The sequence below is a fragment of the Hipposideros armiger genome, unplaced genomic scaffold, assembly GCF_001890085.2.
Source record: "Hipposideros armiger isolate ML-2016 unplaced genomic scaffold, ASM189008v1 scaffold_121, whole genome shotgun sequence".
NCBI classification, from domain to species: domain Eukaryota; kingdom Metazoa; phylum Chordata; class Mammalia; order Chiroptera; family Hipposideridae; genus Hipposideros; species Hipposideros armiger.
The window spans coordinates 1521495-1532163 of record NW_017731471.1 but is presented as its reverse complement, the minus strand read 5'-3'; the positions used below and the strand labels follow the sequence as shown (position 1 = coordinate 1532163).

The 10669-nt window shown below is 41.5% G+C and overlaps 1 protein-coding gene across 1 annotated transcript; it reads left to right on the top strand.

Moving 5' to 3' along the window:
- Positions 1-400: 400 nt before the first annotated feature.
- Positions 401-2790, top strand: RTL3 (retrotransposon Gag like 3). Its single transcript, XM_019648188.1, has 2 exons — positions 401-435; positions 1039-2790. The coding sequence occupies exon 2, from the start codon at positions 1243-1245 to the stop codon at positions 2788-2790; it is 1548 nt and encodes a 515-aa protein (XP_019503733.1). The 5' UTR covers positions 401-435; positions 1039-1242.
- Positions 2791-10669: the final 7879 nt, after the last annotated feature.

Below are 10669 nucleotides of genomic sequence, written 5' to 3'. Positions count from 1 at the left end.
AATTAAACAAACATCCCAGTGTGGACAGAGTGAGGGGAGGTTACATGAGACAGACATAAAAAATAAAGTCCCAAACCACTGTGGTCATTCAGAAATGTTTGCAACTTTTCACAAGGGCAATGGTATTACTCCCAATTTCCTGGCCAAATATTTATTAATGTAACCAAGGACTGAGTACATGAGGCTGCCTCACATCGGCACAGCATCCTACTTTCCTTGCAGCTCTAAACTGTGAGGTACTGTCAAAAAAAAAAAAAACTTCCACACTCAAAATAGCTAAGTTACAGAGGAGAGTTGGAACGTGTTCTCGGGAGTGGGTGTGTTTGTTTGAGTTCAGTGTGTGCAGAAAAGGCAAGCCTCCACAGCCATTCACACACTTCCCTCCTCAGCGATGGGTATGCAGACAGCCAAGCTCCTGGACTAAGTTTCTGAATGGTAATGTACCTTTATAAAAGTTATTTTCTTAACTATTTTGAGCCATTTTATAAATATCATGCATGTGTCTGCTGAGCGCATATACACATGTATACTTAGTCAACTTTTGCTTGTTTTCTTCTGAGGCTGGTCTTGTGCGGTTACTTATGTGGTACAATTTCTGAGGTGTCAGAAAGAGCTCCCCCTTACTTCCTACCCCAGCCACCCAAAAATATCTCTTGGGCTGGCCCACCACAGAGCCTAAAATCCCCACATTGCTCAAACATTTGAGTTAGTCATTGAATGCAGCTGTTAAAATCCAAGTGTTACATTGGGATTATTAGGCAGACAGAAATTAAAGACTACGTAAAAATAGAAAATAATATAGAGAAGTTGATTCTAATATAATGTTAAGTTTCAATAGAAGAATGCAAAATCACATGCAGTCTGGGTCAAATGCTGTTCATAAAATGTCATGGGGTCAGAGCCAGCATACATGACCCAAGTGGTGAATATGAGCTTATAGTAAAAGAAATTCAGCAGTGTTGGTCATGTTTTGTTCTTATTTATTTTGAATGACTTCTTTCCAAAATTTCTGATCCTCAGATCCCACTCTCTTCACAGTGTATCTGATACTTCCCTTTGCTGATCTCTGGAGGCTCCCAGTAACCTCCTGGTAATCAAACTTGGCAGGGCTCAAATCCCCACCTCCTGGAAAATTTAAGGAGCTTGACATCTGCCTGTGAGGAGCTTTTACAAAGACCTCACAAGAACCCAAACAATCTCTCTTGGCAGCAAACTGCCAAACCGAGCCCATTTCCTCAAAAGATGGTGGAGGACTTAGCGGCCTCCTATATTGCTCTGAAATTGGAAAATGAAATTCTGCAGGCCCAAGTGCAGAGGCTGATGGAAGAAAATGCTGCCCTCCAGGCCCAAATCCCAGAGCTCCAGAAGCCCCAAGCAGCCATGGAGGATGAACGACTCCAGAAGCCCTCAGAGGCCCAGGAGCCTCCCAAGCCCAAAGAGTCCCTGGATCCTCCAGAGTTTGGGGAGCCCCAGAAGTCCAGAGAACCCCAGGAGCTCCAAGCCTGGGGGCCTTCAGCATCCCAGGAGCCCCAGGTGACCCCAATAGCCCAGGAGACCGAGAAGTCTTTAAAGCCTGCAGCAGCCCCAGAGTCCCTGGAGCTCCCAGCAACCCAGGAGCCCCAGGCACTTCCAATGGTCCATGGGTTCCCAGCAGCCTGGAATTTCCAAAAGCCTCCGGAAGCTAAAGCGTCCCAGAATACCCCAGTGGCTCAGGAGACCCACAAGGCCCCAGAAATCAAGGAGGCTCAGAAGTCCCCTGATACACAGGATGCCCCAGAGGCCCAGGAGCCCCAGAATTCAGAGCTCCAGGATCCCCCAAATGCCCAGGAGCTCCAGGAGGCACCAGAATGCCAGGAAACCTCAATACACCTAAAACCTCTTGAGCATCTGGAGTTTCAAGTACCCCAGGAGACCCTGGATCCTTCAAATGCCCATGAGTTACTAGAGCTCTCAGCACCCCAAGACTCCCTGGAGGACCAAATCATTATTGAGACATCAGCAGCTTCAGAGTTCCCACAGTCCCCCAGTGGGTTAGAGGCTGAAGCTCTCCCCTTAGAATACCCTTTCGCCTTCAACAGGGATGCCCAGAAGCTTCCTGAGTTCCTGGTTCAACTGAATAGTTACATGAGAGTCAGAGGGCACCTGTATCCCACTGAAGCAGCCCTGGTGAGCTTCGTTGGCAACTGCTTCTCAGGTGAGACAGGAAGGTGGTTCCAGCCCTTAGTAGATATGCAAAGCCCCCTGCTGGAGCAATTTGAAAGTTTCATACAAGTGCTCCGGGATGCTTTTGACAACCCAGAAAACATGGAAGATGCCAACTACCACATCCGTCAGCTCTGCCAAGGGGAGGACCTGGTCTACCAGTATGCGACCCACTTCTACCTCATTGCTCAAGATCTAAACTGGAATGAAAGCACTCTCTGCATCCAATTTCAGGAAGGGCTTGCCAGTTCTATCCCAAATGAATTGTCTCACACAAGCCCAGCCACCAACCTATGTGATCTGATCACCCAGTGCATCAGCCTAGAACAGAAGCTAAGTGGTAAGCCTGATCCAAATTCACAAGGGGCAAGTTCCTCTGAGGAGAGAGCTGGGCCTGAGAGTCCTTCAGCTGAAAACCAGCCTGTGCAGGCTGCAAGCAATCATCCACACCTCAGTGAAGCTGAATGGGCCCGCCGCCGTGAAGGCCACTTGTGCCTCTACTGTGGTCATCCTGGTCATTTTGCCAGAGATTGCCCTGTCAAGCCTCATCATGCCCAGCAGGCGGGAAACATCGAGGCCCGGCGGTAAGGGGGAATCCGGGCGGGCCAATCTATAAATATGCATCCCCCTCACTTCCAATATCCATGTCCCGTACCCTATGGCTTACTGTTGAAATTCGACTGGGAAGACGACAATTCTTTGAGCAAGCAATGGTGGATTCAGGCTCCTACAGAAACAGCATTGACCATTCTGTGGTCCTTCGAGAGAAGCTGCCTATCCGCAATAACATCTTCCCTCTGATGCTCGAAACAGTAGATGGCCGTCCACTGATTAATGGACCCATAACCAAGGAAACACCACCTGTTGAAGTTAAAATTGGAAACCACATTGAAGAGATCCAGTTTGATATCATTCATGCACCAAGATACCCTCTGATTCTTGGAATTCACTGGCTTGAAACACATGACCCAAATATTGAGTGGAGTAGCCGCACTGTGTCCTTTCCATCTCGTTATTGTCACAACAATTGCTTCAAGCACAGGTGGAATAGAAGACGTCATGATGCAATAATTGCTGGGTAGATCCTTTGTCCTAGTGACTGCTCCTGGCAACCTGTCTTCTGTTACCTCAGCTGTCATCAGCATTTGCTGCTTCCAAAATTTTCCACTGAATCTCTGGCAATGAACTAAGGCTACCTGTACAATGACCTTGCCTCTTGGATCATGGACTGAACCTGATGACTTTGAGCTGTCATTTTTTCACTAACCCTGCATGCCCTTTTCTTTCAACCCTACATTAATGGTGGGGCTGTTTTAATTACAAATTATACTCACAATATGCATGAGAATAGATATTAGAAACTAACATTGAAAAAGTGTAGTTGTTAGGCTTACTTGATTTTTTTTCTTATCAATGTTTTCTCTATCACAAAAATTGCAACATCTTTTCAATAAAGAATATAAATTTGCAAGTGATATTTTTTAAATCAATAAACATTGGCAATTTCTACTGGTGCTTGAATTATTTCTTGGCTTATCAGAGGGAAGAGGATAAGGGACAAGTTGTGAGGAATAAAGGGGATTGGAAAAGGCTAAAAGTTTGGGTGGGGTCCTGAATATTCCAGAGGTAGATAGATCAGTGGGTGATGGGGTAGGTGGAGATGGAGAGAATAGGGGAATGTTTGGGTCAGAGGGAGATTGAGTGAAGTATGGAGGGATTAGGGGAGGGTAGAGGGAAGGCTGAGAAGATGGTTTGTGGGAGATTGGTAGGAGGGTGGAAAGGGTTCAAAGGAAGGCTAGGGGTGCTGAGGGCAGGGCTGAGGGGAGGGAGAAATTCTTAAAAAAATAAAGTGAGCACTAACAGAGACATTGAGCGGCTTTGAAAGCAAACTTACTGGACTTTAAACGTTAACCAAAGAAAGACACTGGAGAAAGTAATGAGGCCACTCAGTGACCCAGCTTTCCCACTAAGTGACAAGGTCTTATTTCCTTCACCAGGGAAATTTTCCCTACAGCTCATGCCTATTAATCTGCTCTTGCCAGTGCACAGAAGTGGGGTGTAAGGAATCAACTTTCAACACATGAAGATAATTAGTAGCCAACTGTACCTCCCCTGCATATACAAATTGCCCTGCTCTGCTTGCCATGCTCCTTGCACGACACAAAGAGAGAGCCAAGTCAAGGAAAGAAATGTATGTCCTGATGGACCTAAGAGGGGCTAGTGTAGTATCCTGACTTAAATCACAGACACCCCCCCACACACACACACACACACAGACACACACACGGTAGTGGGGGAAGAGGCCAAGATCACCAGATGAGATATGAGGAGTGATCAAAACAGACTCTAATGTATTTCATCTCTGTTTTCAACTCCTCTTTAGGAGTCTCTTTCTGAGGCCACTTGAGGGAGACCCTACCTCTTAGCTGGACAAATAATCAAATTCATGATCATAACCCTAGTAGAAAATATTACCATTTATTGAGTCACTAGTATATTCCAGCTACAGTGTCAGGCATGTTATACACATTAATTATTTTACTATTCCTCAGAACAACCCAGTGAAATAGGTATGTTTGTTCCCATTTTAACAATGAGCAAACAGGTTCCCAGCAAGCGTAGTTCACTTGCCCAAAACCACAAAGCTAGTAAGTGGTGGAGGTCTGCTTGGCCTCCAAAGCCTGTGTCCTTTCCCCTACAGCATGCCAATGTCAATAATGCAGTGGTAAGGGCCAAACAAGACTGTGACAACAGAGAGCTAAGTGTGATAACCTTAAAAGAGAGGGAAAAACTTAGAAGAAAATTTGCAACCATTTGGATCATAATTCTGTTTTGCCAGTTCCCTTGATCTTATTTATCCCCACCACCCTCACTGCCTCACTTACCCCCAAATTTACCTTTTCTAGGAGGATTTCCTTTTGTTTATTAATGGCACAGCCCCCTTTAAGATGCCATGTTATTTCTTCAAGGGCGTTGGAAGTCCATTAGCAATCAGTTAAGTGTAGGATGTGTGCATTATCTAGCAGCATGTGCTCTACCCCTGGGGTTGTCTGCCTGCCACTTCCATAGCCAATCCAAATCCTATGCAGACTTAAATCCTACCTCTTCTAGTCCTCATTCGCTTCCCCTTCTTTCCCTGAACAGTCTAACACATTTTGCTATTATACACCACCTTGTGGTATGTGGATACTTTTCCCTAGATAGATGTCCTACGTTCCCTCTACCCTACTCCTACATACAAATACTTAGGCTGGGTACACAGATAGAATCTTCTATGTCTGTACCCTTGACAGCATAACCTAACATAGTGCCTGTTACATAAAAGTTCTTCTCCACAGCTACTAGTTCAATGACAGTGAATTATGATTACCCAGAGCAGGGTGCTTATTTGTACATTGTGAGCTCTTCTTGATTTTTCTCCTTCTCAATTTCTTTTCTCTACCCCCCAAGACCAAGCATTATTCGTCAATGTGGAATTGACAAAAGTTTTAAGCAGCTACAAAGAAAAAAATACCTTTTATTTGCCAAACTACCTGGAGCTAACAAGACTAACTGTAGATTTCCCCTGGAATGGAGAAGATTCATGGGGCACATGGCTTTCTGTCTTAAAGCTGGTGCAATTCTGGGAAAACTGGGATGGTTGGTCAAATACCCAGACCTTACATTTTTCTATGTGAATATAGGAATTTATTTATCTACAGTACAATTCTTTATTTCATGAAAAGGATCAATTATCTAATCTAGGATCACAGAATTTGTGAGATTTCAATGACTCAAGATGTCTTATTCCTTAATTTCACAAATGAAGGAGCTGAGTAGGCCTAGTAAAAGGAATGCTATTTAATGTATGTTATGCTAGTCTCCTGACTCCAAATCCAGTGTTCTTTTCACCATAAGCCACTATTCTAACCCAGTAATTAAAAATCAAGTATGTGGCCAGCACTGATCTAAGTGCTGCAGACAGTGTCTAAAGTATTATATAACATGAAAAGTTTAAAATGTGCTCAAGGACAAAAAAAATTAGCAGCCATTAGACAGCTAGCATAGATAATCAAATGTGTGATGGTAACAAATATACCAAACTGAAATATTGCACAAACTGATAAAGCCAACAGTAATAACTACCATTTAATGAACACCTGGCTTTTGCCAGATACTGGGCTAGGTGATTCGGGTCTTCACAACTGTCTTCAAGGTAGATATTATTAGCCCCATAATATAAATCAAAGAAGTGAAGCCCACTGAGATGAGGTCGCTTGCCAAAGGTCACACTGCTAAGAATTGGTGAATGCTACAATAAACCTGATCTTCCTCACTCCAAAGCTGGAGTTCTATCCAATAAAACACACTGATTTTCAGTTTGAATGACATTTTACTATTTATTAAATATTTTAACAATATTTATTCACTTGACTTGAGTTTTATTACCTTAGATAAAGATATCAATTAGTTAATGCATTCATTTATTTATTCACTCAACAAGCATTTATTGAATGCCTTCTATGGCACAGGCATGGTGGAAGAGGAAAAGAGGTACAAAGATTTCTAAAATATGACTCATGGTTCTTGCTCTGGCCACAATTTAATGTGGAAAATGTTGTGTAACACAGTACTGTGGTATACAGAGGAGAGAGCACTAATTCTTCTATGGACTGAAAAAGTGTGTTTTGAGCTGGGTCTCGAAGGAATCTCATTGGAAACAAGAGGGAGGGCAGGGCTTTATAGAATAAGTAGAGTATACACACATTAGGAAGCTAGAGAGAAAAAGCATGGTGTCTTTAAAAAATATAGCTCTATTTCACTGGTGAGTAGGGGTGTATGCATGTGTGTTTAGGGGGGAGGCATGTTGGTGGAGAGATGAAACTTACAAGAAGTTGGAAGTCTCGGGTTAAAGACCCCATCTACTAAACTAAGGCATTCAACCTTTATCCTGTGGGAAATTTGAACTGAAAACTTTGTTGTCTTTTTTCTTTTTTCCTGTGTTAGATATGGGTGTGTTTTTGCTCTCTTGTTACAAGGTAATGCATACTCATTGCAAAACTCATATATATCAAAGGTTTAGAACATAAAAACAAAGATTCCCCTTCCTTACTGCCCCTTATCTCACAAATTAGAAGCTTTTTAGGTAGGAAAGAAACATTAGATTATATTTTAAATTTTTTTATAGTGATGTTGAAATTGTTACCAAAGAAAGTAAAAAAGTGCCCTGATTTTTTTTTTTTACTTTCTTAGGTTTTATAAAGATGGGTTCAAACCATCAAAGGCAATGAATTAAAAGAAAATTAAGCCCCATTTCCCTCAAATGTCTGAGTTTTTACTATGAGTAAGACACTGAAGTATGCACAAATATGTACAAGACAATATTCCTTCCATCAAAAAATGTATAATCTAATAACAGATAAAGGCTCATGAATTATAAGAAGTGATTTTCCATTTTGGCCTTTTCATTTTCAAATTTTAAAGACTACATGGAGAGATTTTCTGAATATATATATTCAGCAGTATTTGGCACAGATAAAAAGAAAACAGTTCCCTCTTTAGCTAACTTTTCAAAGTTAGAACTTTAACAGGAAAAATGATCTCTATATATTTTGGTAGCCTCTCTTTCTGGTTTGTTTTCTTAACAAATATTTCATATTTCATGCTATTAAAGTACATGTGGAGTAGTCATGGTCATCCCATGGAAGGATTTATATGTGCTTAGGTTCTTAAAGTACCTGTGTATTTCTAAAAGTATGTTTTTAAAAGGTTTTGTAGGGATATATGAATTTTTAAATTCTTAATGCAATAAACTTTGATATCTAGCATACTACTAGATATCAAATATTAAATAATAAAAATATAAGCCTCAGAGTACTAGGGGTCAATATATTAGGATTAAACTCCTGAGTTTGTCACTTACTAGCTGTACAACCTAGTTCATTTATGAAATGAGAATAATAATACTTGCTTTACTTACCCAATGAAGTTAGAGAAAGCAGCAAACGAAAAAAAACTCATGTTAAAAAGTATTATGAAAGTTGAAACTGCTGTTTAAATAAAAGGTGTTATAATAACTTTTGTTTATAATAATAACCCCCAAAACCTTCACGATACTAAAATGCTTATTTAAGTTAAATTTAATTTCACAGACCTCTAGTAAGTATTTGCTATGTGTCAGGTACTCTATATTGTCAATCAAAACAAGATTCAATTAGGTTGATATAATTACTGTATTAAGTAGCTTTTTGTTATTATAATCAAATCATTTGAAAATAAGAAAAACATTCTTAGCATATACACCAGCACACTGTTTACCAGTATATCATATTATTTAAAATGCTAATGCCTTCCAATGGGCATGTCAACTAAATGATCACTTACTATAATTGGTCTGAGCTTATTTCTTCATCTATTTAACCCAACCTAGAGAAAACAAGTCAGGACAGATTAATCTTCATGTCCCTACCAAAAGAAAATTAAATTAAAAATAAAACTTATAGGACTATTATCTTTTCTGTTTCCAACTTATATGATTTCTAGGTAAAAACAATTGAAAGTTAAAAGGTCAAACTGTCCTGGCCTCTGAGTAAGTCATAAGTCTATAGGAAACCACTGCCATCATCTTTTAATATGACTAACAGGGCTCTCACTTTGGTTATTATTCTGCCTCATAGTGATTCAAATACGGTAGAAAATTTGGTGAAAGTTTTAGTCTGGAGAATGTGGGACATATTTCAACCAGTTCAGTGGGGGTGGGGGCGAAAACAAATGCCAACAGTAGTCAACTAACTGTCTGACTTGGTTCAAATGGGAGAACCATTATGTATTCTGATACAGGTGAAAATGGGATATGGCACAGAAACACAGAACAGTCATATGGGCACAGGACATCTGGAAACCTAAAATTCACATGAGAAAAAGAAAGCATGAAATTTTACAACCATAGAGAACAGAATGTCTGAAACTCGATAGCTGAGCTCATTGTTTTCGTAGCCTGTCTCATTGCTTTTTTCCTGTCAGTTATACCACAGATACCACATAATAGGCAACAAGTGAACCAGCTGCATTGCCAATGAAGCTCTACTGATTATTAGAAGAAAAGGCAGCTGAACTCCAATATTATTAAAGCATTCCAAAAAAGATGAAACTAAAGGGAATTTCCATATTTCAATTTTTTTTCAATTTTTAATTTTTAACACTGCCTTGTGTTGTAAAATTAGATATGTGTTTGAAGGAATGGGGGAGACACCAATAAGGGGCAAGGTCAAATAAAATCACACTTAAGAATTAGCAATATTTGGAGATTTCCAGGCAACATAGCTGAGTAAGTAAACACTGTGCTTACTTCCTGTCATGGCCACATTAAAATTACAACTAAACTACAGACCACCATCATTGACAATTGCCTGAAGTCTAGCTGAACCAAAGTCCTACAACTAAGGACACAGAAAAGAAGCCACCTTAACACTGGTAAGAGGGGCAGAGACACAGAACAGGCTGGTCCCACACATCCATGTGTGACCATTAAAAATCAGAAAGGATATCTCAGCTGTGGATGCCCACACACATACGGATTAGCAAGGGGTCCCTGATTCACACTAGGCTTCCCAACTCAGGGGTTCAGTGCTGGGGAGAGAAGTCCTCATAAATTCTGGTTGTGAAAACCATTGGAGATTGTGGCTGAGTGAGACAGATGGTGGCTGCAGTCCCAGGTAATCCTTTTATAGGGCCTGTGCATAGACTTACTCACTGATAGACTCACTTGCTCTGAGCTCCAGCACTGAGGTAGCAGCTTGAACGATGCCAGGGACATACGGGGAGGAACTCAAGTGTCTGGCTTCAAAGCGAGGGCTGGAGGAGCAGCTTTCTCCCAGACAGAGGAGCTGGTGGAAGACATTGTTTCTTTGTTGAGCCTTGCCCCCTCCCAGTGTGTAGATGCAGCTAGCCACTATATCTGAGTCTCCAAAAACCTGGCTAACACTGTTTGTTTGCTCTGCCCTCATGATTGTGAGACCCCACCTCACCCAACGTTCAGGCACACCCAAGCCATTTCCAGTAGCTTTTATGTACAAATGGCCTATCTTGCCAAATGATTCAGACTTTTCTAAAATCTCTCAAATGTTCACAAAACCCAAACAAGCATCTGGCTTTGGAATGTCCCATACTTTTTGCTGAGCAGCCCTAAACCCCACACTAGTGACACCGAGACTTGGTTTGCATCTTGGGTTCTCAAGGCACCTCCAAGTACAGCATGTGAGACATCCATCTGCAGATTGCTTTGCAACTCATGCCAGATGGCCTCAGGCAGAGCATAGGTTGTAGATAAACTTGGCCTATAGTGGGTCCCTTCCGAGGAGGCCCCAGGGCTGGCATGCAGAGTGGCTAGCTTCAGACTGAACCAACTGCCTCCAAGGACAACACACCCAAAGGGCAGACTGGGCAGGCACCAGAGTCCTGCTAGAGCAAATCCAGCTCTGTAAGGTCA